Source organism: Myotis davidii, unplaced genomic scaffold (genome assembly GCF_000327345.1).
Source record: "Myotis davidii unplaced genomic scaffold, ASM32734v1 scaffold299, whole genome shotgun sequence".
In the NCBI taxonomy this organism is placed as follows: Eukaryota; Metazoa; Chordata; class Mammalia; order Chiroptera; family Vespertilionidae; genus Myotis; species Myotis davidii.
Genome location: NW_006293088.1, coordinates 5,075,313 through 5,103,022, shown reverse-complemented (window position 1 = coordinate 5,103,022; position 27,710 = coordinate 5,075,313). Strand labels below are relative to the sequence as shown.

The 27,710-nt window shown below is 52.5% G+C and overlaps 1 protein-coding gene across 3 annotated transcripts in view; it reads left to right on the top strand.

The window, feature by feature from the left end:
• Window positions 1-23,918, top strand: part of MFN2 (mitofusin 2) — a 24,692-nt gene extending 774 nt beyond the window's left edge. For 2 of the 3 annotated variants that reach the window (XM_015565881.1, XM_006766713.2), the window contains 17 exons: window positions 5,385-5,563; window positions 7,638-7,773; window positions 8,399-8,561; window positions 9,647-9,771; window positions 10,575-10,683; window positions 10,773-10,880; window positions 11,824-11,983; window positions 12,202-12,269; window positions 12,404-12,525; window positions 14,139-14,265; window positions 14,611-14,715; window positions 14,826-14,928; window positions 15,336-15,556; window positions 16,806-16,961; window positions 19,535-19,731; window positions 20,740-20,874; window positions 21,963-23,918. In XM_015565881.1, the coding sequence (XP_015421367.1) occupies window positions 5,389-5,563; window positions 7,638-7,773; window positions 8,399-8,561; window positions 9,647-9,771; window positions 10,575-10,683; window positions 10,773-10,880; window positions 11,824-11,983; window positions 12,202-12,269; window positions 12,404-12,525; window positions 14,139-14,265; window positions 14,611-14,715; window positions 14,826-14,928; window positions 15,336-15,556; window positions 16,806-16,961; window positions 19,535-19,731; window positions 20,740-20,874; window positions 21,963-22,032 (2,280 nt within the window). In that variant the 5' untranslated portion in view covers window positions 5,385-5,388 and the 3' untranslated portion in view covers window positions 22,033-23,918. The remainder of the gene's footprint in view (window positions 1-5,384; window positions 5,564-7,637; window positions 7,774-8,398; window positions 8,562-9,646; window positions 9,772-10,574; window positions 10,684-10,772; window positions 10,881-11,823; window positions 11,984-12,201; window positions 12,270-12,403; window positions 12,526-14,138; window positions 14,266-14,610; window positions 14,716-14,825; window positions 14,929-15,335; window positions 15,557-16,805; window positions 16,962-19,534; window positions 19,732-20,739; window positions 20,875-21,962) is intronic. The other variant, XM_006766714.2, reaches the window with a different exon arrangement.
• Window positions 23,919-27,710: the final 3,792 nt, after the last annotated feature.

The following is a 27,710-nucleotide window of genomic DNA, read 5'->3' as shown; positions in this document are numbered from 1 at the left end:
AATACTTCTCTACTAATGGCCTAGGTTGAGGCAAAGCTTCCTATTAACATGGAGTGCTAATAGTTTCAGTTTGGAATTCGGTTTGGTTCTGGTCTTAGGTTAATATTAATAACAGTCTGTGTGTGTCTGTGTTTTATTGATTTGAGAGAGAGGAGAGAGAAACATCAGTCGGTTGCCTGCTGTACTCACCTGACGGGGGGTTGAAGCTGCAACCTGGGTATGTTTCCTAACCGGGAATTGAACCCGAGACCTTTTGGTGTACGGGGTGACGCTCCAGCCAACTGAACTACCTGGCCAGGGCAGTAACAGTCTCTTAATATTGTTCCGCTAGCAGTTCTTTGGGGTGGGAGTGGGAGACTATCAGGATGAATGAGATTTTCCCCTAAGTGTGATCCTCGGGACTTTAAAAACTGTTACATAGAAGAAGGGTCTCTTCAGACTAGTTTGTGAAAGGCTGCGTTACGTACAGTTAAACTAGTGCCTTTACAGCAGCCCTTGCTGCCCAAAGTCTTTGCTGTGCTCATGTGCTCCAGCGGAGGGTCTGAAGCATGTAGCGCAGTGGTTCTCAACCTTCTGGCCCTTTAAATGCAGTTCCTCATGTTGTGACCCAACCATCAAATTATTTCGTTGCTACTTCATAACTGTCATGTTGCTACTGTTATGAATCGTCATGTAAATATCTGATAGGCAGGATGGTCTTAGGCGACCCCTGTGAAAAGGTTGTTCGACCGCCAAAGGGGTCGCGACCCACAGGTTGAGAACCGCTGATGTAGTGGACCGGTGCATTAGCATGCTGTGGACCATGCTTGGGAAGTGCTCTCATAAACTATCTGAAGCTACGATCTCAGGAGTACTTTGCAGCAGCCACATCTGTAAGCATAGTGGGTAGCTATGCCCGGGATGGCCCCCTGCCTGCAGTGAGCCCTGCGGTGCAGTAGGGACTATCAGGGCTTTCCAGAGGGACAGGAACCCAGCGCCTCCCACCGCCCTGGAAGGCTAGGAAGCCAGCAGGCGAAGCCCAAGATAGTAGGGCCCTATCTTGGCTTGTGTGTGTGTATTTTGCAGCTTTGGTCCGTTTGTGTGCCTGTGCGTGTTACCTGGCTCTCTGGGAGGATTAAGTCCTGGAATTTGAAAGGATTGCTTCACTCTTGCCTCACTGAGCTCCAAAGACGAAGATACAAATGCTTAGTCAAAAGCTGCTTTTTAAGAAAAAAGTAGACGTGGGTGTTCCAGGGATGGGAGGGTAAGAATACTGCCCTTAAGGGGCAGTCTCTCACTCAAACCATGTTTCTCACAGTTGTGGAGGAGGAAGTAGAAATGGAGATAGGTCACTGCTCTGGTCAGAGACTGGCTTTCTGGAAGCACGTAGACTAGACAGGGAGACAGTAAGGTAAAAAAAACAAAATGTCAGATTAGGTTGTATGCCCTCCGTGGAGACATCAGGGGAGCTTCGTGGAGGGGGTGACACTAGAGTTGGATCTGGAAGGTCAGTAGGAGTCCAATGGGTGAAAAAGGAAAGAGGATTCCAGGCTGAAAGCAGCATGTGCCACACAAACAGGGAATCTTGGCTTGGGAATTAGCAGAGCCAGAGACATCAGCGTGTGGAGGGGTTGGAGGTTCCACGTGAGCCACGTGGGGCGTGGGCATGCAGCTGCATGTTGGGGACTGGTGAAAGCAGTCAGCTCCCGGACAAGCTGAAGTCCCAGTAGAGCTTGTAATGCCAAAGAGACACTAACCTTTTACTAGCGTGCATGCCTTTGAATCTTGCACGTACTGGACACTAACGCCTTTGGTTTCATGTCCTTTGGGCTTGCAAACAATGACCAGAACTTTAACGCACTTGTTTCTAAAAGCCACGTGGCCCTAGCCAGTTTGGCTCAGTGGATAGAGCGTCAGCCTGTGGACTGAGAGGTCCCTGGTTCGATTCCGGTCAAGGGCACATGCCCAGGTTGCGGGCTCGAGGTGTGCTGGAGGCAGCCAATCAATGATTCTCTCATCATTGATGTTTCTATCTCTCTCCCTCTTGGAAATCAATAAAAATATTAAAAATAAATAAATAAATGGATCTCAGGGAACTTGCTGCCTGGAAGCAAGTCACTTCTGGGGCTGAGCAGACTGCCCACTCCATCCTCATGGCAGCAGGTGGGGAGCTGTGGGTGTTGTGGGGTTGCTTCTGCCCTTCCCTGAGGGCTGGGCGTTGTGATCTTGCTGATAGAGTCTGTGGTTGTTATATAACATACAAAGCTACCTTTGAGCTTGTACTGCCATGCCTAGTCTTCTTAGTCTGTGGGTATCAAGCTTGTTGTACATGTGACGAATCCAAGGCTTTGAGGATAATAACTTGCTCAAGTTTATATAGCTCAGAAATAGACTGAGCACGGTTTGAACCCAGCTGTGTGTCGTTCCAGAATCTCATCTACATCACTCCCGTGTCAGTATCCCTTTTCTTCTCCCTTCCGTGGTTTTCTTCTTTTACTTCTTGCATTCCTATTTCTCTAACAGTCTTAACTACTGGGCCACAGTAAGGCTGATTCAGTGCTCTCTCCTTTTCTGCTTTGAAGGAGCCAGTGGTATTTTCTTCCCAGTGTCTCCCCCCCCCCCCTTTTTTAAATGTATTTTTAGTGATTTCAGAGAGGAAGGGAGGGAGAGAGATACACCAAAGATGAGAGAGAATCATTGATTGGCTACCTCCTGCACATCCCCTCACTGGGGATCAAGCCCGCAACCTGGACATGTGCCCTTGACTGGAATCGAACCTGGGACCCTTCAGCTCGCAAGCCGACGCTTTATGCACTGAGCCAAACCAGCTGGGCCCAGTGTCCTCTCAGAGCACTGCTGTCTCTCTTATTTTTGTCCAAGGGTGCTGGACTAGAAGCTTTTAAAAAATATATGTATGTATATTTTCTTATTGATTTCAGGGAAAAAGGGAGAGGGGGAGAGAGATAGAAACATCAATGATGAAAGAGAATCATTGATCGGCTGCCCCCTGCATGCATCCCATTTGGGATCGAGCCCACAACCCCAGCCTGTGCCCTGACCAGGAATTGAACCATGACCTCCTCATTCATAGGATGATGCTCAACCCCTGAGCAACACTGGCTGGGCTTCTGTCTCTTATTAAGCCCTTGACACGTGGCCTCCATGCTAAGAAACTCTCCGGCAGTGTGGTGTTTTACTGAGGAGGAAGGTAGAAATGGACATACAAACCCTGACCGGTTTGGCTCAGTGGATAGAGCGTCAGCCTGCGGACTGACGGGTCCTGAGTTGGATTCCGGTCGGGGGCATGTACCTTGGTTGCGGGTACACCTCCAATGGGGTGCGTTCAGGAGGCAGCTGATTGATGTTTCTCTCTCATCGATGTTTCTAACTCTCTATCCCTCTCCCTTCTTCTCTGTGAAAAATCAATAAAATATTAAAAATAAAAGAAATGAACATACAAGTCACTTCTGTCTCCCCAGAAATCATGGACAATGCAAAGTAATCTGTGGCTCTAGGCAAAACGTGTTGGTTGCAGTTTCCCTTTGGGTCTGTCTGTGTTTCTGCCCATTCTTTGGGATGGTTAGTTCCTAAGAGCCAGTTTCCAGTTATGCAGAATCTACTTTTACTAGATACTTTGTTTCCCGGGAACTTTGACACCCTCTGGCAGTTTCTCTTACATGCTTACTCATGAGCAATGCCTTCTCCTTTCCCAGGTAGAGTGATTGCTTGGCCGATGAGAGTGCTGATGGCTCTGATTAGGCCTGCTAGACAGGGAGTGGCGGCAGGAATGTGCTGGGTGTTGGGGAGGGTAGAGCCAGGCACACCCACACGGCCGAAGCACAGGCTGACTCATCCATGGAGGGGCTTTTCCCCCTTGACTTCCCAGGATCCCAGGGCTCTGCTGGTGGAGTAGCTCTGTGTGTAGTGGGGTCTGTGAGGAACAGTCTGCTTTTGGGAGCAGAGATCCCCAACCGCATGTGGGATCTTTTTCGGTCTGCCTGCCCTTTTGACTTTAGCCACATGTCTCTAGGGCTTTGGAGTGAGGTCTCGAGACCCCTAGCATGTTACTGCTATCTAGAAAAGCGAGGCTCTGAAGGTGTGTGTGGGGGTGAGTGAGAGCAGGAGAGCCTCCCACACGGGAACAGGCCGTGTTGGTAACTGTAACAGTGCTTGTCACAGGGAGGTGGTGTCCGAGGCCGAACTCCCAGCCCCAGTAGAAATGTTACAGGAGTTTATCAGAGCCACACTAAGGACGTGCCCGGAAGCAGGACCGAGGAAACGCGGATTGAGAATATGCTCTGGGCATGGCGGTTTTGCAGGTCCTTTTGTGCATCGGGAATCAAAGGAGGGAACATCAGGATGATGACCTGAAATCCATTGGTGGCAGACTAGGAGGCAGGGAAAGCAGAGCTGGGAAACCTCTGGATAAAAAGGGAAATGGAGAGGTGCATGCTTCTTTTACGTCGGTGTGCACACAGTAGTTAACAGTTAGCATTTACAGTGATAGAGGTGGCATAGAGATAAGATATGTGCTCCCATGAGGTCGTTATGCCTCTGAGTCTGAAAAAGAGCATTGCTCTGATACTTCAGAAGTACCCAGGTACCCAAGAACAGAAGGTCAAGGCAAAGATGAACTTTTTACTGAGGAGGTTATAGGCCGGAGGTGTGACTGCCCTCCATGACCTACCCAGTAGGAATTTATCATCAGATCTTCCTGTGCGGTTACTTCCGGCCACTGAGCGTGTTAGTTACTACATAGCCCCTCTGGATTTTTTTACCTTTAGTTTCCCCATTTTCTACTGTGCACACATTGATAATGAGGGAGGCCAATACATGTTTTTAAGTAAATTATAGACCTCTCCCTTGAGGATCACCCCTCCTTGTGCCTCTTTGCTCCCAACCCCAAAACCAAAATCTGTTAGAAATTAGGGCCTTCGGGACCCGGACAGCAGGGGAGAGTGGTGGGAGGCACTGACCATGAGTGTCACTTTGCTTTCGCTGCTTTCAGTATTCAGTGCTGTTTCTCAAATGGGTGATATATAGGAAATAGGTGGATTTCTGTAATATTTTTCTGCCTCTCGATTCCTCCTCGTCTCTCTGAGGTGGGGAAGGCAGGGCCTGTCACTGTTCAACAGGCGAGGAACGGCCAGTGCGAGGCCTGAATTCGGGCCCTGAGTCCAGGGTCTGAGTGCCCAGGCTCTGTGACAGGAGCCTGGTCCTACTGTCCTGAGAGGTCCTGGCTTACTCTTGAGATGTGGCTCCTACTTCCGGCCCTGCTCTGGTCCTGGAGCCCGTGTTCTCGATGGACCCTCAGCTGGTCCCCGCTCCCCTGCAGCCCCTGCCGCACCCCGGAATAACGCCCAGCTGGGTGTTCCCAGGCTCACTGGCAGTCTCTTCTCTTACAGCGCGATGTCCCTGTTCTTCCCTCGATGCAACTCCGTTGTCACAGTCAAGAAGGATAAGAGACACATGGCTGAGGTGAATGCTTCTCCACTCAAGCACTTTGTCACTGCCAAGAAGAAGATCAATGGCATTTTTGAGCAGCTGGGCGCGTACATCCAAGAGAGTGCCACCTTCCTTGAAGGTGAGACCGGCCCCTGCTGAGCTGGGCCCGCTCCTGTCGGTTCGGATATTTAGGTGCAGGGTCTGGGGGTGGGCAGGAGCAGCCCTGCTCCTGCGGGGCTCAGGCCCAGATGCAACACTCTGCTTGGAATGGTGTGGAGGTGGGTCCCAGGGAGATCGGCCAGGAACACAAGGGACCTGCCATTTAAGAATTCCCCGTATACGACTTCATTTGATCACGAGGGGTAGGCGGATCTAATCCCCGTCTGAAGCACAAGCAGGTTGAGGGGTGAGTTGCATGATCCTGTGTAAGTGACACACGGGGGCTTTACCCAGGTGTTTTCCGTGGCCCAGTTCTGCTGCCATTAATACGGGGCTCTTTCTGGTGGTGTTTGTTTCTGACCACAGTGTTCTCTGATATTTTTAGACAACAGGACTATGAATAGGAAACTTGCATCACTGGCACCTTTTTCATGGGTTACTGATCAGAGCCGGACCCGTAGGCTCAGCAGAGAAGGGCTGGTTCCCAGGGTCCGGCTCAGTCTCAGTGCCCCCTCCAGCCACTGGTTTTCTCAGGCTCCCTCTAGAAGGCACGTCCTGGCGCCAGGTCCTGGGATTGTCGGTAACGATGCAGTCGCTGCTGAGTCTTACCTACCCTTGGTCCCCTCACTTACGAAAGCAGGGCTCAGGCGGGACCAGGGCTTTCAGTCTCTCGTCTGTGGAACCCTAGAGGTTCGGTGGAAATGCTCCAGGGACATGCTTCTCTCCACGCTGTTTTCCACTAGCGTGGCTTGGCTTCTGCGTAGTTACATGTCAGGCGGCTATTAAAAGAAAGGACATATGTCCAGCACTATGGTCTGAATGTTTGTGTTCCCTCACATTCACATGTTGGACTCCTAAGGCCCATGTGATGGTGTGAGGAGGTGGGGCCTTGGGAGGTGATTGGGTCATGAGGAGGGTGGAGCCCTCATGAATGAGATTTGTGCTCTTATAAAAGAGACCCCCACAAAGCTCTAGCCCCTTCCACCAGGTAAGGATACAAGAAGTCGGAACTGGAAGAGGGCCTCAACCACCAGCTGGCATCCTGATCAATACATTTCTGTTGTGTGTGAGGCACCCAGTCGGTACTGTGACAGCTGGCGGACTGAGCCTGAGAGGGGACTGTCTGCCCTGCCCTCAGCATTGGGGGCTGAGGCAAGAGAGAGTATTTCCTAAATATTTGTTAAACTTAAACATCTGAATTTTATAGTTACAAGGTTGGTTGTTGAAATGATTCCTGTTGACGACCTGCTTATTTCGCAGTCTCTCTGGTGTGCCTGGCAGTGGGCATGCAGGGATGGGGCAGACCCGGCCACTGTCCTCCCAGAGCCCAGACTATAGCCCTCTGAGTCACTCACTGAGGTGGTGCTGTGGGCAGACACGTGCTTAATGAAGGTTTTTATAAGATGGCATCAGGAATGGTCTTCCTTTTTCGTGTGAAAATAGGAGGCCTCTCTTGTTGGTGGACTGGAAGGGAATGAGCTGGAGAACTTGGGATGCGTTGGGATTGCCCTGGCTGGGAAGGGGAGAGTTCCTGTCTTAGGACGGAGAGTTTGTTGGCCTACTGGCTGTCTCTTTTAAATGTAGCTTTGAAAAGTGATCAGATCTGTGCCTGGCATGTAGTGAGAACTTTGTAAGTATTTGTTAAGTACTAAACATAAAAGGAAATGATGACAGTTAATATTTGAGTATCCATCATGCACTAGCCACCATTTTTAGCACTTTTTGTGCTTTAATTCATTTAATCCTTGCAGTAGTCACATGAGGTAGGGACTGTTATCTGCACTTTAAGGGTGAGGAAACTAAGACCCAGAAAGGTCCATTTGCTTGCGGTCACAAAGCCAGGAAGAGGTGAGACCAGCATGTCCTTGCCTGCACTGGAACCCAGTAGTCCTGCCCCCGGAAGCCGTGTTCGTCACTGCGCACTGCGGCCCACAGTAGGGAAGCGGGACCTCAGCCCAGCAGCAGGGAGCCGCCTCGGTGGCCTCTTTCCTTCCAAACGTGACCGTGGAACTCCTTAGAGCAGGTGCTGACCCATTTCCACTCCCCGCCTCCAGACACCTACAGGAATGCAGAACTGGACCCCGTTACGACAGAAGAACAGGTTCTGGACGTCAAAGGTTACTTGTCCAAAGTGCGGGGCATCAGCGAGGTGCTGGCCCGGCGGCACATGAAAGTGGCTTTTTTTGGCCGGTGAGTTCTCGAAGCCCGCACACCTTTTCCCCTCTGGGCTGGGAGTGAGGGATGGGGTGAGGGAGACACTTTGTGCAGGACCACAGGCTGAGCACCCCAAGGTCCTGGGGGCACGGTAGGCAAGAATGCTGCAGCAGGCTGCCCTGTAGCAGCAGTTACCAGCGGGGCCGACTTGGTGGGGCCTCATGTGTGAGGAGGAGCACAGGGGGAGAAGAGCAGCAAACTCGGCCTTTTGTGGAAACCAGGACCACTGGGGCCGTTAGCTGACGTCACTGAGACCGAGGGTGTCAGTGGTTTCAAGTGGAAGGACAGGTCTCCCTCAGTGATGCTGAGAGGCTGCGGTCGGGGCCGCCCTGTTTAAGGACAGGGAAGCGGCACCGTGCTGACGCCACACCGTGTGAGTGCCTTGCGTGTGGGTTTGCAGTGATGAGCCAGGAGCCCCTCACAGGCACAGGCCAGGCGCCTGTCCGTCCATTTCCATGAACTCAGAGCGCCCGCTCTGCCTGGTGGGCACTGCTGCCGCTGCAGAGAACAAGGCCTCGGACTTCCAGGCTGGTCACTTCATTGCGAAAGCCCAAAATGCAGATGTCGGGGCCTCACGGACAGCCATGTTTCCTTCCCACAGGACGAGCAATGGGAAGAGCACCGTGATCAATGCCATGCTGTGGGACAAAGTCCTGCCCTCCGGCATCGGCCACACCACCAATTGCTTCCTGCGGGTGGAGGGCACAGACGGCCACGAGGCCTTCCTCCTCACGGAGGGCTCCGAGGAGAAGAGGAGCATCAAGGTGCGGTGCTGTGTGGGACGGGGCAGGGCCGCAGCCCTGGGCGTCCTGGAGGGCGAATCTGGGCTGAGACCAAATAGCAGGACAGGAGTAACGGCTCCCTCCGGAGAGGGTGGTGCCTGGTGGTGGGGTGTGGCAGCCCTGCTCCCTGGCTCTTGAGGAGGAGAGCTGTTTCGGGGAGGGCTGGAGCCGGGAGCACCAGGAATGAGGAGTCTGCAGTTCCTTGCCTGTTACCCAGCAGGCCATCTGGCTTTTCTCTTGACCTGAAGAGAGTACATGCCTTGCTCTCCTCGGGGAAGTTGCCAGAGAGCGATTCCTGCATTTGCTCTGGGGTTCTGACATACCAGCTAGGAGCTTGTACATTTAATTTCTCTGAGAGCCAGTTGCATTCTTGTGTGGGGCCAGATGCTCATTCCGGTTCATAAAGACTTACTGCAGAGCACCGCCAGCTTTAGCGCAGTGTCTGAGGAAGAAGCTGAGAGGGGAGTGAAGAATAGTTGGTTCTCCTGGCAACTCCCAGCTCTTGACTTTTTTTTTTTTAACATATACAGTGAGGCCTTGACTTACGAGTTTAATTCGTTCCGTGACGGAGCTCGTAACTCAAATTACTCCTATATCAGATCAACAGTGAATGAGTGAGACACGTGATGCTGGGCTGATGTTGTGGCGTTCACTGTGACGTTCGCTGCACCAACTAATGGTGGGGTATCTGAAGCTGGCTCATAACCCGAGTTTTCGCTCGCAACTCAAAGCAAGAAATTGAGCCGAGAGACAGCTCGTATCGAAACATCGATGAGAGAGAAACATCCATCGGCTGCCTCCTGTACATCTCCTACTGGGGATGTGCCCGCAACCAAGGTACATGCCCTTGACCGGAAGTGAACCTGGGACCTTTCAGTCCGCAGGCCGATGCTCTATCCACTGAGCCAAACTGGTCAGGGCAACTCTTGGCTTTTTATGTGTGAAATGAAAGGAAAGGGAAAGCAAAGTGGCCAGCAGTCTCGGGCCACGGTGCCATGCCAGGCAGCACAGGCAGTCTGGCTGGGGCTGGTCCTCGGCCCTGAACGTCCCTCCCCTCCACCCATCAGACTGTGAACCAGCTGGCGCATGCCCTCCACCAGGATGAGCAGCTGCACGCCGGCAGCCTGGTGAGTGTGATGTGGCCGAACTCCAAGTGCCCGCTGCTCAAGGATGACCTCGTGCTGATGGACAGGTAAGGGGGAAGGTGCCCCCCTAGGAGGTCCAAGCCTAGAGGGCCAGGAGTCCCATTTCTGGATCATCAAGCCAATGTCCCCTGGGCCCTGTCCTTGCTCTGCCAAATCCCCCTGCCTCTTGGATTTCCTCCGGGGTCTGGTGACGGTATCAGGGCCCTGAAGATGTGCCGGTGATGGCCTGTGAGGAGGGATGGGAGGGGTGGCCAAAGCCTCAGCCCAGTGTTAGTACGTGTGTGTGGGGTGGGGTCCGTGTTGTACTTTATTTCTGCTGAAGGAGCACCTTGCTCCTGCTTTGTGGGCAGGTTGCAACTATACCAGGAAATACCGTACTATAGTGCTTATTGGACTCTCATGGATATAACACTTCACCTTTTTAATTATTAATTTGAGAGAGAGAGAGAAACATCAATTTGTTCCACTTATTTATACATTCATTGGTTTGATCTTATATGTGCCCTGACCGGCGATTGAACCCGCAACCCTGGTGTATTGTGGTGACGCTCTAACCAACTGAGCTATATGGCCAGGGCCGCACTTCACCTTAACTGTTTATCTCCAGAGTAAAATTATAAGTCATTATGTTTTTGTAACAGTGATAGATGCATGTGGCAGGAAACACATGTTCGGATTACCTGGAATGTTCTGAAATGAAAAGTAAAAGTCCCTTCAGTAAGGGATGACATTTTTCTCCCCTCTTATCGCCGTCTCCTTCCCTTGCTTGGCTGCCTCAGGTCTGCCACAGCAGGAAGAACAGGATCCATGGTCTGTGTGCCTGATATCGGTTTAACCCTGTCACCTCTAGCCCCGGCATCGATGTCACCACAGAGCTGGACAGCTGGATTGACAAGTTTTGCCTGGACGCTGATGTGTTTGTGCTGGTGGCCAACTCGGAGTCTACCCTGATGCAGACGGTAACCCCTGCTCCGCCTTTCCCACGCTCCCAGGGCTTTGGCTGGCTGGGCCCCTCCCTCCTCCACTGAGGTCTTTCCCTCTCGTGCAGGAAAAGCAGTTCTTCCACAAGGTGAGCGAGCGCCTGTCCCGCCCCAACATCTTCATTCTGAACAACCGCTGGGATGCGTCCGCCTCGGAGCCCGAGTACATGGAGGAGGTTGGTGCCTCTTTATTCAGTTTGGGGACTGCCACCCCACATGGGTACCCGGGGCCCCTTCGTGCACTCCCAGGCTGCATCGGGTTCACGCCTTCCCTGAAGGAATTTCATCACCAAAGATTTCCCAGGTGTTCCCTCGGGTCACGGTGGGGTCTTCTGCCGGCTCTAAACGCTCTCTTCACCTGCCAGTCACGCTCCCAGACCCTCCACTCTTAGAGGCTTTCATCCGGGTCTGCAGAGCGTCCCCAGCACATGAGCTGCACCCTGGTCTGGGGCCTGGGCTCACTCATAAAGGATTAATCATAGAACCGGCTCAGCTCTAGGAAGATATCCAGGAAGGAGGCTTAAAAGAGGGACAAGGAATAATTGGTTCATGTGTGAGATGAAAGAAACAGGAGTCACAGATTGGTAATAAGGGATGAAAAAGTGTGCAGTTCGCAGGCTGACATTGGGCAGTGTGCCTTTGGCAAATTCCTCACCTGTGAGGTGGATGTAATGGAATTGCTGCAGGGATGAAATCTCTCAACACTGAGGAAGGCACGCGGCAAGTGGCCCAAGAGGCTGTTGGCTTTGTAAGCTCTAGTAGTAGAACCCTAGACTTCAGAGCTAGATAGGATTGTATGATGCTGCCCAGTCATTTCATAAATAGGCCTTGGAGGACTCGGCTTGTCAGCATAGAGCCCAGGTGGAGGTTTCTCAACTCTAGTTCCTTTCATTCTGGGGCACAAAAGTGAGACACTGGTTAGGCCCTCACCAGAGGCGGCTTGAGGCATGTGTTAGCATTTCTGCTCATATATGCATTAAATACCTTTGGCAGGCCATCCCCTAGGACACTCCCATGGCTGTATTGGTCCTGAGGGGCTTGGTGACTAGAGAGCACAAATGGTGGGAGATGGTTCGCCTGCCTCCCCTGGTCACAGACACCCCTCTGCCTGGGCTCCAGGTGCGGCGGCAGCACATGGAGCGTTGCACCAGCTTCCTGGTGGATGAGCTGGGCGTGGTGGATCGAGGTCAGGCTGGAGACCGCATCTTCTTTGTGTCTGCCAAGGAGGCGCTCAACGCCAGGATCCAGAAGGCCCAGGGCATGCCCGAAGGAGGTGACAGTGAGACCAACTTCCTCTTTTCCCTAATGTTTGAGACATTCGGTCTCATGCTGTCAGCCGACAGAAAATAGTTCTGAGAAGGATGTGGTGAGAGGAGCCTGGGTGAGCAGCTCTTTGCTCCCCCCAGTGTTTAGCCAAGTGTCGCATTGGGGTGGCTTTGTGGGTTTTCACTTTCCTCCCTGCACAGCGATTTCCAGACTAACATGCCGTTCTCCTAGGGGGCGCTCTTGCAGAGGGCTTTCAAGTGAGGATGCTTGAGTTTCAGAACTTTGAGAGGAGGTTTGAGGTGAGTCCTTTGATTCTGGTCTCTGGTGCTTCTGGGCTCCCCGGCTGTCACCGGCCATGTCCCTGGCGGTGAAACCAGAGCCTGGCCCTGGCTGGTGGCCCGCGTGCCTCCTCAGCACCTCTTGTCTGTCCCAGGAGTGCATCTCCCAGTCTGCAGTGAAGACCAAATTCGAGCAGCACACGGTCCGGGCCAAGCAGATTGCGGAAGCCGTTCGCCTCATCATGGACTCTCTGCACATCGCGGCTCAGGAGCAGCGGTAAGGACCCGGGACCTCGGGCAGGCCTGCGTGAAGAGGGGGTGCTGGGAAGTGACCGCCTCACCCCTGCCTGGGACGATGGGCCAGGGGCAGAGCCCTGCCAGCAGAGCCCTGTCTCTGGGTTCCCATGCGGGTACCCTTCCCCAGCCGCCAGGCCTCACTAGATGTACACGGAGCAGCCTGGTGAGGGGACCACTGGGTGTCTGTCCCACCCGGCCTGTGCAACATGGCGCCCTGAAATGCCACCCTCACCAGCTCATGCTGGAGGCCTGGCCCAGAGCTGCCCCGGGCACTACAGCCATTCTCAGAGCCTGAAGCAGAACACATTTTAAAAATAACCTTTTTTTGGAGAGATGTTAAAATATAGGAAGGCACAAAGATTAAAACACCTTGCTACCACCACACAGAATTGATAGTCAGTGTTTTCTTTATATTATTTTTAAGTTAAAACACAGAAAAAATGGAAGTACCTTTGATTCTTCAGCCCCTTGAACCAGTGTCACTCTGCTCACCCTTCCCAGGCGACCATGACCATGATCTGGTGTGTAGCCCTGTCGTCCATGTAAGAACTGTTTGCGTAAACCCTGAGGAACATGTAGTGTTGCTTTGGGTATGCTCTGAACGTACAGCCACAGCGCCATTCTGGGTTCCCGCGCAGTCTTTCACTCACCTCTCCTTTGCCTTCATCTGTGGGTACATGTGTTAGGAGCTGTGACTGTTAACTGCTAGAGAGTACGCCATGTGGACTGAGAATACCTCATTTCCCATTGACTTTTTTTTTTTTTGGTCAATCCTCACCAGAGGATATTTCCTCCCCCCCCCCCCACATTTTTTGTCAGTTTTTGTGAGAGAGGCACATTGATTGGTTGCCTCCTGAAAGGAGCCCCAACCAGGGCCAGGGATCGAGCCTGCAACGGAGGTACCTGCCCTTGACTGAATCGAAACCAGGACCTCTCATTGGCCACAGGCCGATGCTCTATCCACTGAGCCAAACCAGCTGGGGGCCCATTGACTGCTTTTTAGATTTTATTTTTTTGCTGTTGCAAACCATGTTGCAGTGGACACCATTTACAGGCCCCCAGGCACATATACGCGCTCCTTTCTGGGAATCATTCTGGGAGGTGGGACCGTTCATTTTAGGTATGTGCATTTTCAGTTTCACCCATTTTGACTTGGTTGCTTTCTGAAACATCTAAGCCCATTGCTAGTCCCACCAGCTTATGTGCTGGAACTCCCGTTTCCTGACCCTCACGCTGCTTGGGACTGGGTGAGCTTTGCCAGGCTTCTAGGGGAGAGCCCCACAGAGGAGTGGGGTTGAGCATTTTTTCCTCTGTTACTCGGCAGCACTTGTTCCAAACCCCTTGCAGGCACCTCCCCCGCTGTCACCACCACATCTTCCTACTGGAAGACCTAGAGTGAGTGGTTGGGCCATCTCTCCCTCGTACGTGGGAAGGGGGTGAGCACATACCTGCGTGTGTGAGCGACACTGCCAAGGCCCCCGGCCTCACTGCGGCCAGGACCAAGCTGGGCCCACACAGGCTTTCCGGCAGCCCCTTGGCTCCTCTGCTTAGTGGAGCGGGGGCCTGGGTCTTGTAACCAGCCCGCTCTCTCAGGGTTTACTGCCTGGAAATGCGCGAGGAGCGGCAGGAGCGGCTGACGTTTATTGACAAACAGTTGGAGCTCTTGGCGCAAGACTACAAACTGCGGATTAAGCAGATTACGGAGGAAGTCGAAAGGCAGGTGAGAAACGGGTCGGGCTCAGAGCAGAGTCCAGGGTGGGAAAGCGGAAAAGCAGACCTCCTCATCCGAGGGCCTTCTCAGCCTGAGAAGGAGCCTGTGGCCCCGATTCCAGCACGCAGCGCCCTCGCCGGTTCACTGGGCAGGTCACCTTCTCCAGATCTTAATGAGCATTCAGTCAGCCCACCCCTCACGTCCCTTCTGCCTCAGAAGCTTTAATTCCCTGACGCGCGGAGGAGACGGCTGGCGTGGTGGGGGATAGAGGATATGGAATCGGAGGCTCTTTAGACGCTCTCCCAGTGCAGATTTAGACACATTCTTTCCTGATCCCTAACGTTTCCTCTGTAGGTGTCAACGGCGATGGCTGAGGAGATCAGGCGCCTCTCTGTGCTGGTAGACGAGTACCAGATGGATTTCCACCCTTCTCCCGTCGTCCTCAAGGTTTATAAGAATGTGAGTCATTAGCAGCAGTGCTCGCATTAAGCACCCCTCGATCTTTTTGGCTACTGGGTGGCATCTCCAAGCAGCCGTGATTCTTCCCTCAACCTCCCGTCTGGTTGCAGGAACTGCACCGCCACATAGAGGAAGGACTGGGCCGAAACATGTCTGACCGCTGCTCCACGGCCATCACTGGCTCCCTGCAGACCATGCAGCAGGAGATGATCGGTGAGTGCAGGGAACGTGGCTCGGAGGCCAGGCCGCAGAGACCACCTTTCCTATCTGTCACCTTTTATGATGAGTCAACTCGATGCCTTCAGGTTCTGGGTGATGTCATGAGTTCATTCCACACGGAGCCGTCTTGTGTTACCACACAGGACTGTCACCGGCTGCAGGGCCTGCCCTTTAATCCACGTGAGGCATAATGTTAGCAGGGGTGGAGCCCAGACCTGCCCCCCTGGGAGAGCTGGCCTGCCCGCCCGAGTGTGGCACCCCCAGCCCCACAGCCCACTCGTCGGGCCCGGTTCTGGGGAGAACCACCAGCGCTTCGGCCATAGCTGCGGGCTCCCGTTCCAAGCCTCGGCCCTGGTGCGGCCCGCGGAGCTGAGGTGCTCTCCCCGTTCTCTTCCTGACAGACGGCCTGAAACCCCTCCTCCCTGCGTCCGTGCGGAGTCAGATTGACGTGCTGGTCCCTCGGCAGTGCTTCTCCCTCAGCTACGACCTGAACTGTGACAAGCTGTGTGCTGACTTCCAGGAGGACATCGAGTTCCATTTCTCTCTCGGGTGGACCATGCTGGTGAACAGGTTCCTGGGCCCCAAGAACAGCCGCCGGGCCTTGATGGGCTACAACGACCAGGCAAGCACAGCCCCTTACCTGGGTGTGCGGGAGGCCCATGGTCCCGGTGCTTCCACATCCACGCTGGCCGTATCCTGAGCACTGATGTTTGTGAAGTTGCAAATGCTAGCTGTATTTTTTTCTTTTCTTTCTTTCTGTATTTTAATATATTTTTACTGGTTTCACAGAGGAAGGGAGAGGGAGAGATAGAAACATCAATGATGAGAGAGATTCATTGATCAGCTGCCTCCTGCAGGCCCCCTACTGGGGATCAAGCCCACAACCCAGGCATGTGCCCTTGACCAGAATCAAACCCGGGACACTAGTCCACAGGCTGGCGCTCTATCCTCTGAGCCAAACCAGCTAGGGCTGCATTTTTTTCCTAATGCATATTACTGCTATTAAGTTACATTAAAGTAAATATTTTAAGTAACCATTATAATAATACATAACTTAAATCTGAATGACATAAAATATCTCTCCATATGCCATTAAAAATATTTTCCTCACCCAAGGATATGTTTATTAATTTTAGAGAGAGAGGAAGGGAGAGAGAGAAGCATCAATGTGAGATGGAAACATCCATGGTTTGCCTTCTGTATGCACCCTGATCGGGAGCCAAACCTGCAGTCTTTTGATGTAAAGGATGATGCTCCAACCACCTGGGCCACCGGCCGGGGCTACTGGGTGGCATCTTTCTTTCTTTCTTTCTTTTTTTCTTTCTTTCGTTGATTTTAAGAGTGCGTGCGTGAGAAAGAAACATTGATTCGTTCCACATTCTCATGTATTCATTGGTTGATTCTTGTATGTGTCCTGATTGGGGATCAAACCCACAGCCTTGGTGTATGGGAATGATGCTGCAACCAACTGAGCTACCTGGCCAGGGCTACCTTGAATTTTCTTTCCTGTAGGGATCAGGAAAGAATGTGTCCGTTTTAAAACTGAGATTTTACACCGCCTCTCTGTCTTGCACTTCAGTTGTTGCAGGTGCTACTCTTGGTACGTGTCCCACGCTTTGGGTGCTGAAGCCTTCCAAGGTGGCCACTGCTCACATTTCGGGGTCTCCGCAGTGCTCACCTTTGGGCTAGCAGGTCTGCTATGAAGCTCAAATCCTCTCTGCAACTTGTGAAGCTCACTTCCCCCTGTTGGCCTTTTGGAAATTGAAAAGTCACCCCCATCCTTGTTTCAGGACCCCTAGCTTTGAGGGTCACTGAAGGTTTCATTGAATGAGCCCCATTTTTCTTAGCCCTCTCCTTGTTTCTCTTTTCAGGTTCAGCGCCCCATCCCTCTGACGCCAGCCAACCCCAGCATGCCACCTCTGCCTCAGGGCTCCCTCGCCCAAGAAGAACTCATGGTTTCCATGGTCACTGGCCTGGCCTCCCTGACGTCCAGGACCTCCATGGGCATCCTGGTTGTTGGAGGAGTGGTCAGTGACACGCCCTGCTTGGGAGGGGCGGGAGGTGGGAGGACGGGCGGCTGACTGAGGGGCACAGTCCTGGTGGTCCCTGTGTGGCACGGCTCACTCACCTCCATCGGAGACTGAGTGTTCCCTTCACTGGTCTGTGCCAGCGCGCAGCCTCAGCCCTTTAGCATACATACTTACTGACCTGTCGGTCTCACTCAGCTGACATTCAGGGACCTCCAGTCCCATTTGACAGGGAGGAAAGTCTGTGACTACCTTGCCAGGCTTTGAGCTCTGGCCCCGTCTGACTCTAAGGCTGTGCTCTTTCCCCTGTCGGGCCTGCATTGCATGGTGGGTAGGGAAGTGACCCAAGAAATTGACAGGCCTGGGTTCTAGAGAGGTGGGTGTGCCCAGGAGTGTCTCATTTTTAGGCAAGAAAACCAAGAGGCAAACCTGAAAGGGTTTAATACAAAAGAGGCGAGGCCCGACCTTGTCTCTCCATCTCTTGGTTTTACGGCCCTTTGCTTTCCACCCTAAGGCCTGAGATTGCAGGCTGCCTTCTTTTTAAAAAATATTTTTATTGATTTCAGAGAGGAAGTGAGAGGGAGAGAGAGAGAAAAACATCAATGATGAGAGGAAATCATTGATTGGCCGCCTCCTGCATGCCCCCTACTGGGGGTTGAGCCTGCAACCCGGGCATATGCCCTTGACTGGAATCGAACCTGGGACCCTTCAGTCCACAGGCCGACACTCTATCCACTGAGCCAAACCAGCTAGGGCTGCAGGCTGCCTTGATAACTGGGGTCTCCTGTACTTCCTGATCCAAGAGACACTGCAGCCAAGATAACTTATACCTTGAATTTTTTTCTTTTTTTAAGCTTACATTTTTTAACAAGATTTTTTATTGATTTTTTTAGGGACAGGAAGGGAGAGGGAGAAAGAGAGAAGAAAACACTGATATGATAGGGAAACTTGTTGGCTGCCTCCTGCACGCCCCCTACTGAGGATCGAGCCCACAACCCGGCCATGTGCCCTGACTGGGAATCGAACCAGCAACCTTCCAGGACAACGTTCAACCAAATGAGCCACACTGGCCACGGCTCTTTTCTTTTCTTTTCTTTTCTTTTCTTTTCTTTTCTTTTTTCTAATTTCTTTTCTTTCTTTTCTACTTTTCTTTCTCTCTCTCTTTCTTTCTTTTTTTCTTTCTTTCGTTGATTTTAAGAGTGCGTGCGTGAGAAAGAAACATTGATTCGTTCCACATTCTCATGTATTCATTGGTTGATTCTTGTATGTGTCCTGATTGGGGATCAAACCCACAGCCTTGGTGTATGGGAATGATGCTGCAACCAACTGAGCTACCTGGCCAGGGCTACCTTGAATTTTCTTGATGACGTGGGCGAGTTCGCTCTATTATGGACAATTGATTTGTAGAAATGGTGGCTGAATGTAACTAACAAAATTGCCTTCTCAACCTGTAAGACCAGGGTGAGGCACCCGAGGCCCCTCTCCCTCGGTCTGCGGAGGCACATGTTCTGGTTCTGCCAGGTGACCTGGCAGAGGGTCATTCGCTGAGACCCTGACCCTTGATGGCTGTGTAACCCTTTTACAACATCTCGTTTTACCCAAACAACCTGTGAATTGGTGAAGACCGTTATGCTGGTTTTGGGGGAAACAAGTGTACAGAAACACAGCCAGGATGGCAGGCAGCACTGGAGCCTCGATTTCTGGCTCCAAGTCCAGTGCTCTCTGAATGTAGCCACACTGCCTTGAAGCAAAGTGCTACACACAGGACAAAAAGGAGCCATCTGCTGGGGAATGATGCGTGGAGTGTGACTTGTCAGTGTCATCAGAACGTTGATCCTCAAGAATTCTGTGTGCTGCCCGGCTGAATGGCTCAGCTGGGTTAGCTCGTCCTGTGTACCAAAAGGTTGCCAGTTCTGCTCCTAGTCAAGGTACATACCTAGGTTGTGGGTTCAGTCCCAGGTCAGGGCACATACGGAAGGCAACCAGTTTCTCTCTCATACTGGTATTTCTCTTTCTCCCTTCCTCTATAAGCAAGTCCTCTGGTGAGGATTTAAAAAAAGAAAATTCTGTGTGCCTGGATCTGTACCCCTACCCACTGTTTTGCATAAATCATGTGTGGAAGCACCAAGTTTCCCTTATTTTTTATTTTTGGTTAATCCTCACTTGAGGATGTTTTTCCATTGATTTTTAGAGAAAGCAAGGAGGGGGAGAGACAGAGAGAATGAAACATGGATGTGAGAGAGAAACATCGATTGGTTGCCTTCCACACACGCCCTGACCAGGGCTGGGGATCGAGCCTGCAACCTAGGTATATGCTCTTGACCAGAACCGAACCTGAGACCCTTCAGTCCATGGGTCAATGTTCCATCCACTGAGCAAACCGGCCAGGACCCTTATTTTAAACTGTAGCCGGTCCCTGCTCTTTTGGCCTCAGTGGGATTAAAGGAGACATTGAAAGAGGTGTTTTGAGTCGAGGCACGAAGGCTCCTGGACGGGCTCTTGGGAAAGTCCTGGCAGGGACAGGCTGAGAGGATGGACGGTGGGAGCCTCAGCTGACAGTTGTGCCTCCGCAGGTGTGGAAGGCGGTGGGCTGGCGGCTCATCGCCCTGTCCTTTGGACTCTATGGCCTCCTCTATGTCTACGAGCGTCTGACCTGGACCACTAAGGCCAAGGAGAGGGCCTTCAAGCGCCAGTTTGTGGAGTACGCCAGCGAGAAGCTGCAGCTCATCATCAGCTACACCGGCTCCAACTGCAGCCACCAAGTCCAGCAGTGAGTGGCCGGCAGCCCTGAGCCAGCGCCAGCTCCCGCGGTCAGGCTTCCCGCTGGGTCCCCTTCTAACCTGGAAACCATTAGGTCCTGAGCACCATCCGACCCTGACCTTCAGCTGTGCGGCGCTACCTTGCAGCCGGGGCTGGGGAGTGGCATCTCCAGGGATACCTGTGTCCTGACCTGGGACCACCCGAGAGTCTGGTTCCCTAAGGAAGGAGGACTGGACAGATGAGGGACGTTACTTTAAAGGTTGCCTTAAAGCAGTGATGGCAAACCTTTTGAGCTTGGCATGTCAGCATTTTGAAAAACCCTAACTTAACTCTGGTGCCGTGTCACATATAGAAATTTCTTGATATTTGCAACCATAGTACGAAGACTTATATTTTTGATATTTATTTTATATATTTAAATACCATTTAACAAAGAAAAACCAACCAAAAAAATGAGTTCGCGTGTCATAGGTTCGCTATCCCTGCCTTAAAGGCCTGTAGTTTGGATGCAGCTTTGAAGTTCTAAGGCTCAAGCTCATCCTTCCTGGCACAGCTCTGGTCGGGTGGGAGTGGATCGCTGGATCTGGTGGTGGGGTGCACGCCAGCTGCCGTGTGGCAGGCCCTTTGCTCGGCGTTTGCTCCTCCAGCCTTTAGAGGCAGACATTTTTCTGGGTGTTTGCCTTTTCTAATGGAGAAACGGAGATGTGAAGAGTAGTCACTTGTCCCCGGTCACTTGGCTGATTAGCAGCAGAGCCAAGATCTCAGTCCTAGTCTCACGGTCTGATGCCCCGCACTCCTGGTTCTGACATGGTGGTGATAGTGTGTGTGCTGGTTGTGACGTGTGTGGTCTCAGCTTGGGGTAGGAGGGTTCTCCCGAACCAGGACTGGTGCAGGGCAGAGCTGCCAGCCGGCGACAGGCCTGGCGGCTGCCCGACTCTGGGTGGGTCGGATTTAGTCACCACCTTTGTTCTCTAAAACAGCCACTTGGCCCGGTTGATCCCGACTCTCTCCTCCGCAGGGAGCTGTCTGGGACTTTTGCTCACCTGTGCCAGCAGGTGGACGTCACCCGGGAGAACCTGGAGCAGGAGATTGCTGCCATGAACCAGAAGATCGAGGTTCTCGTTTCACTTCAGAGCAAGGCAAAGCTGCTCAGGTGAGGCCTGGGCGGGGTGGGCTGTGGTGTGTGTCACGAGCACACAGCTCCTGGCGGGGATTTAGCTGTTCCCGTGTAAGACCAGGTGTGTGCCAGCATGTCCCCCGGCACTGGCTGGCAGGCATGGCCATGGTGGCACCAGAGGAACCAGGCGGTGTGGGGCCGTGGGGTTACAGCTCACTGGCACCTTCTCAACTGCAGCGTCTCGGGCACTTGACCTGAGCTGTCTGCTCAGCCTTCAGCAGCCTTTTCTGTCCTTGACTGTCCGCTGTGTGCTGGGGACACTGGGCTGGGCCCCCGCATGCGTTTTAGTCCGTTTCTCTCTGAGCTCAGGAAAGGGGGGAAGCCAGCATTTACCCACAGGGAAGCGGGTTAGGTAGCAGGTAACTGGCAGAAACCAGATGGGAACCCAGATCTGCATAGGGCCTGTAGAAACAGAGTTTGCTGGAGAGGATATTGATCTGAGGAGCCAGGGGTCCTGGGTTCTGGTCCAGGCACTCGTGTTCCGGCCAATCACTGAGCTTTCCTGTGCCTCACTGTTTCCATCTGTAAAATAGTCAGGTTTCATGATGCAGCCACAGAGCTGAATGTGTGTGCTCTGCATGAGTCCCCGGCCGCTCAGCTCGAGATAGCATCAGCTCACGGGACCTTGTGCTTCCTGCCCCGCCCCTGAGGGCAGCACCCAGGAGCTGCGTCATTGGCACGGGCCCCAGCCCAGGGAAGTGGACTTCCCCTCCCCTGACTGTGTCCATGTACCTTCCCCGCCCACCCCCGGGGCAGCCATTTTCCAGGGACACACTCATCCCCGGGGAACTAGCAGGGTGCATGTGGGGAGTGTCTGCTGCTGGTCAGCCACTGGGGACAGGGTGAACCTGAGACGGACAGGCAGGGAAGCAGAGTTCCCACCAGCTCAGGGCCTGGCCCGTGGTCCCAGGGCGAAGCAGACAACAGCTGGCAGCTTGGAAAGTCTCACTTTCCTCGTGTGTAAGAAGGGTTTTGGAGGGGTTTGTGCCAAGAACGGCTTGGCATATAATGCTGGTATTACCTGTTATTGTCAGCTCTCACCGCTGCAAATCATTTCTCTGCAGGAATAAAGGTGGTTGGATGGACAGTGAGCTCAACATGTTCATGCACCAGTACCTGCAGCCCAGCAGATAGTGGCAGCCCGGAGCCGGAGCCTGTGCGGAGGAGGGCGGCGCTGCCAGCCGACGGGGCGCCTCCAGGGCTGCTCCTGTCTGGCCGCCGCCGTGAGAATGAAAGCACCGTGTCTCACTGTTCGGAGCCCTTCAGCACTAGTCGCTTCCCCCTCCTCCGCCTGCTGCCGCGGGAGATTTTCCGGCTCACCCCCTAGAGGAGACTTTTTAAACCACGACAGTGTGACACCGAGGAATCAAGTCGAGTCCTCCGCTTTGTCAGTCACCTGAGCATCACTGGGTGCTGGGTAAGGTCCCGGCTCCCAGCCTCACCGCATGCCTGCTGGAGCCGTCCCACCCTCCTCCACCAGCCCTGATGCCGGCCCTGCACACCTGTGCTCCTTGCGACCAGCACACCCGCAGAAAAGGCCACCTCGGGACGCTGGGATTTCCTTCCCGGATCGCATTGGCATGGTTCTGTCCCAGAGGACTGTGCTTGTGTTGGTCGGTCCCTCAGCTTTCGTGCTTTGTCCGTGCGCCGAGCCTCTCAGACACGCGTTGATGATGGGGCTCGGTGCGCATGCCCTGGGTTTTGGGGGAGGAGGATGCTGCAGAGGCGATTTGATGCAGTGGTGAGAGTAGCTTAGGGCAGCTTGTGTGTGGAGGGCTGTGCCCCTCCTGACGCCTGTGCTGTTGGAGGGGCGGGCCTCCCTGCCCTTCATTGTCAACCTTGTTCTAGTTTCGGTCCTTGGCCTGCGTAGTCTGGTTTTATTATTAGTGAGAGGTGGTTTGGTCCAGAGCGTTAAAGGATGTAGTAGAAGGGAAGATGGCGGCAGGCTGGGGCCTTGGCGGCAGGCTGGGGGGCGTGGGCCCCTTTCAGGACGACAGCTGGAGAAGGTGGAGTCGGGGCAGAGCAGGGCCCTCCATTAGACCTCACTCTGAGGGGCCCATGGGGTCTGAGAGTCACCCCACCACCTTGATTGCACCCCTGTGGTGCCTCTTAAGAGACATGTCCCACCCCAGCTTGGCCCACCTGCCCCTGGCCGAGCATCCTCTGGGCTGAGTCTGTGCGGTGACGCTGCAGGTGGCCAAGGACAGTGTGGGAACCCTGGGCCCCACCTGTGCACTCCCCATCCCCAGAGCCTCCCACCGACACACATGGCCTCCTCCTGTTAACTTTGAGACGTGTTTTCCGCTGTTAGTGGTTAAAGTGGGGGCCGGTTCCTGTCTCCAGTGTGGTAGCTGTCTGGGCAAGCCACCTTTGGGGACAAGCCTTTGCAGCGCAGGTCAAAGAACATGCTAGAAAGAAAGCAGCCCCTCTTCCAGCAAGAGGCGGGGCTTGTCCTGCCCTTTGGAGTCCACGTGCTCTGGCGTCGGGACGTGATGGCCTCTGCACACGTGGTGGCCACGCCAGGCAATCCCTCCCAGGTCCCACTGGTCTTTCAAACCGCAGTCTGCACTGTTGTGTGGAACAAAGGATGGGCTTCGCCAAAGGGCGTGTGGTAGGAGGGCCTGTGAGTGTCCTGCCGGCCTGGCTGGTGTCACCTCACAGCCAGAGAATCTGTGTCCCGCAGTTCCAAGGAAGTTTGTGCTTTGGGGTGAAATTATTTAATGTAACTAAACATGAATTTTTAAAATGTAGCCCCTGGGCAGTGAATGAAATTTTGAACTTATACAATAAGTAAACTGAAATACATACCACCGAGGGGAGACTTCTGAAAGGAGTGTGGCAAAGACACTTTAATTTAATGCTGCTGACTTGGTTCTGTGTTTATGTTCATTTGCTGGAGTGAGACATGCTTGACAGTGAGTTTTTTCTCTGATATATTTAAGGTGATATATTTGCCTGAATTGCTCCTGTATCATTGCTGATAATATTGGAAATGAAAATAAAGCTAGTTGGGAACCCATTGTGGGATCTTCTCAGTTTCCTATTCTTCTGCAAACTCCCTCCAACATAACCGAGTCTGCAGGTTAGTATTTAAAATGACCTTGAGGGAGAGAGATCAACAAAAAGACTTATATGCAAGCATATAGGCCTAACCAATAGGCACAGACAACAGGGGGGTGAGGACATGAGTGGGGGGGGATGGAATGTAATGTGGGGATAAGGACACATAAGTAATAACTTAATCAATAAAAAAGTAAAAAATAAATAAAATAACATGACCTTGCCCTGGCCAGTGTGCACAGTGGTCAAAGGTTGGATCCCTGGTCAAGGGCATGTACCTGGGTTGCAAGTTCGATCCCCATGAGGAGGCAACCAATCGATGTGCCTCTCCCTCTCCCCCCGCCTCCCTCCCTTCCACTCTCTAAAAATCAATGAAAAAAATACCCTTGGGTGAGAATTAACAATAATAATAATAATAATAAAATGACCTTAACAGAGCAAAGGCGTAACCTGTCTTCAAGGACCAGGAAATCGAGTGATTTCTTTACAGATTTCACTATAAACCGTTCATTTTTCACTTAAGTCATGACTCAGACTGGCCTCCCCTGGCTTGCTTTCTGAGAACTTGGTTGTGACCTTTTCTTCCTCGTTTTCTTTGAAGGGCCCTAGCAGTGGCTGGGCATGACTAGTCGGTTTCCTGGGTCTGCCACCCCGGCCCCTGGCCGGTGGCCCCCCGCTGCCTGCTCCCCTGGTCCCTATCAGAGGACTCCATCTCGGGGAGTGGCAGCCTCCTCCTCCCAGGCTCCCAGACCACAAACCGGGCAGCGTCACATGCTGCATCTAAACCTGTCGGGTTTTCTTTTTTTCCTTTTTTAATTGAATTTATTGGGGTGACATTGGTGCAAAAAATTATACAGGTTTCAGGGGTACAATTCTTTAATATGTATCATCTGTGTATTGTGTGTTCACCCCAAGTCCCCCACCCCCTGCCCTCTGATAATTGCCCTGCTGTTGTCTGCATCTATAACCTGCCAGTTTCTGTCTTCAAAATACATGTAGATCCAAACCACTTCCCTCCACACGAAACTACCGCTCCTCCAACCCAGGTTACTGCCCCCTAACTCGGCCCCTCCTTCCACGCTGGCACTCTTGTGTTTGTGTCCAGGCAGTAGCCAGAGTGACCTTGATATAGATTTGAAATAGAACTCAGATCGTGTTGCTTCTCTGCTCGAAACACTGCTCTGGTTCCCTGTTCCACCCAGAAGGAGGCCCAAGACCTTGCCGTGGCCTTTTAGGGTCTGCGCTGCCTCCCACCGCCCCTCACTTCTCGGCTGCCTCCGTTTCAGCCACACCGGCCCCTTGCTGTTTCTTGAAATTGCTCAGCACACTTCTCCATAAGGGCCTGTGCCCTGCCTGACCCTCCGCCTGCTCTTCCGGATCTCACCACAGCTACCTAACTCTGTCACGTCCAAATATGCTGAAATGTTACCCCATTGGGTCTACCCGGAACCTTCCTCATAAGCCTTCTCTCCTCCCTGCTCCCCAGCACTTCTGAGTACTCTCAGCCTACAGCATGTGTAACATGTTTTTCTTAACAGTCGTCCTCTAACATGTATGTGCCTCTACCTGCTAGAACGTAAGTTCTGAAGGGTTGAGGTTCTTTGTTTGCTGATGTGTGCCAAGCATCTAAACCAGCTCCTGCCTCAGAACCAGCACTCAGTAAACACTTGCTGAGGTAACGAATCCTGTCCTGATAACAGTCCACACATTTTCAGCTCTCTAGTGTGGGGGACGCGACACATGCTCCTGGGAACTTCTGTAGGTAGTGCTAGACCAATGATGGCGAACCTTTTGAGCTTGGCCTGTCAGCATTTTGAAAAACCCTAACTTAACTCTGGTGCCGTGTCACACATAGACATTTTTTGATGTTTGCAACCATAGTAAAACCAAGATTTATATTTCTGATATTTATTGTATATATTTAAATGCCATTTAACAAAGAAAAATCAAAACAATGAGTTCGCCTGTCACCTCTGACATACGTGTCATAGGTTCGCTATCACTGCGCAAGGGGCTTCCAACGGTTCCCGTCTCAGCAGCTGGGGTGATGGAGCATGGGGTTGGATGGAGTCCAAGACCTAGTTTCCCAAAGCCCAGTGGCTTTCAAACTGCTTCTCCTGGCCCACAGTCAGGTACACAGCATGATCCAGTACACACGTACGTGTAGGTGAAACCAAAAATTTTAAACCAATCGTTTCTCTGCCTGCACTCCACAGGCATTTTCTCCTTAAGCAACTGTTTGCAACCCTGTTCAACTGTTCGCCAGCTCCAGGGTGATCACCTGCAGTTTGAGAGGGTGTTCTACATTGTTGCCTCACCACCACCTAGATCGTTACTCCCAGCAAGGCCAGACTCATTCCTGTGCTCTCGAAACCTACTCATCTGTCCACTGCGAGTTCCAGGAAATCTGAGAGCTGGGAAGTTCTGGCCCTCCAGTAACAATGACCCCATTTAATCACAAAGAGGATGGAGCCAGGGAGGGTCTCAGTTTCAAGTCTGGGCCCTCCTCACAGATATCAGCTAGATTCTCTCTGTCCTGCAGAATGGCCTTCTGTCTGAGTCAGACTCAGCTTGAGGTTGGAACGAACTGGCAGCTTTGACTGAGAGCTCACAAAGTGTCACATTTGTGTGCGCGAACCCAGGCGCTCTCAAAAACCTAAGTGGTCCGTTTTCCTCTAGCAATGAGGAAGCCCATTAATTCTGTAAAACGTTTGAGAGCACAGGATGGGCTAGCAAGCATGGTTCTGAGTGCTGGAGGGACAGCAGTGGATGAGGTGGACAAAAACCATCCCTGCCTTTATGGAGCTTGTATGCTAGTGCAGGGAAGGCAGACAACAGGCAGCACCCACCAGTGAAAGACACAATATATCAGAAGGTAAGGGCTCTTAAATGAGGCAGCGAAGGGGAGGGAGGGTGTAACAATAGTGTAGTAGTGGGGTAAGTGTCACTGAGAAGACATTTGAATGAAACCCTGTAGATATCGGGGCAGGGCATTCCAGGCAGAGGGACCAGCATGTACAAAGGCCCTGAGGTGGGAGCATGTCCAATATCTTCAAGGAACAAAACGAGACTAGAGTGGCTGGAGCTGAGTGAGGGAGGCGGGGAGTAGGAGCCAGTAAGGTGTGAAAAGGAATGAGGGTAGACTGGGATCTGGCAGGCCACTGTGAGGACTGTGACTTTTACTGTGAGTGAGGGAGAGGCCATTGGAATTTTCAGCAGAGGAGTGACACGCGCTGACTGACATCCTAAGTCCCAGGCTGCTAGAGAGCGGACGAGAGAGATGAAGGATAGAAGCAGGGAAACTGGATAGGAGGGACGACAACATTCCAGGGAGGAAAGAATGGTGCCTTGGACCGGGCACCTCAAAAAAGTATTTCATTAAACATTTTTTTCTAAATGTTTTTGTGGATTTTAGAGATAGAGGAAGGAAGAGGGAGAGAGAAAAACATCAATGATGGAAGAGAATCATTGATTGGCTGCCTCCTACACGGCCCCTACTGGGGATGGAGCCCACAACCCAGGCATGTGCCCTGACCGGGAATTCAATGATGACTTCTTGGTTTATAGGTCGGCGCTCAACCACTGAACCACACCAGCGGGCAAGTATCACTTTTATCCCACAATTTGTTTAATCACTCACCTCTTGACAGATATTTCCATTTACAATATAGCAGCTGTGAGCATTCATATGCAAGTCTTTGTATGAACATTTCCCCCCCCCTTGTTTAAATGCCTATGCATTGTTTACAAGG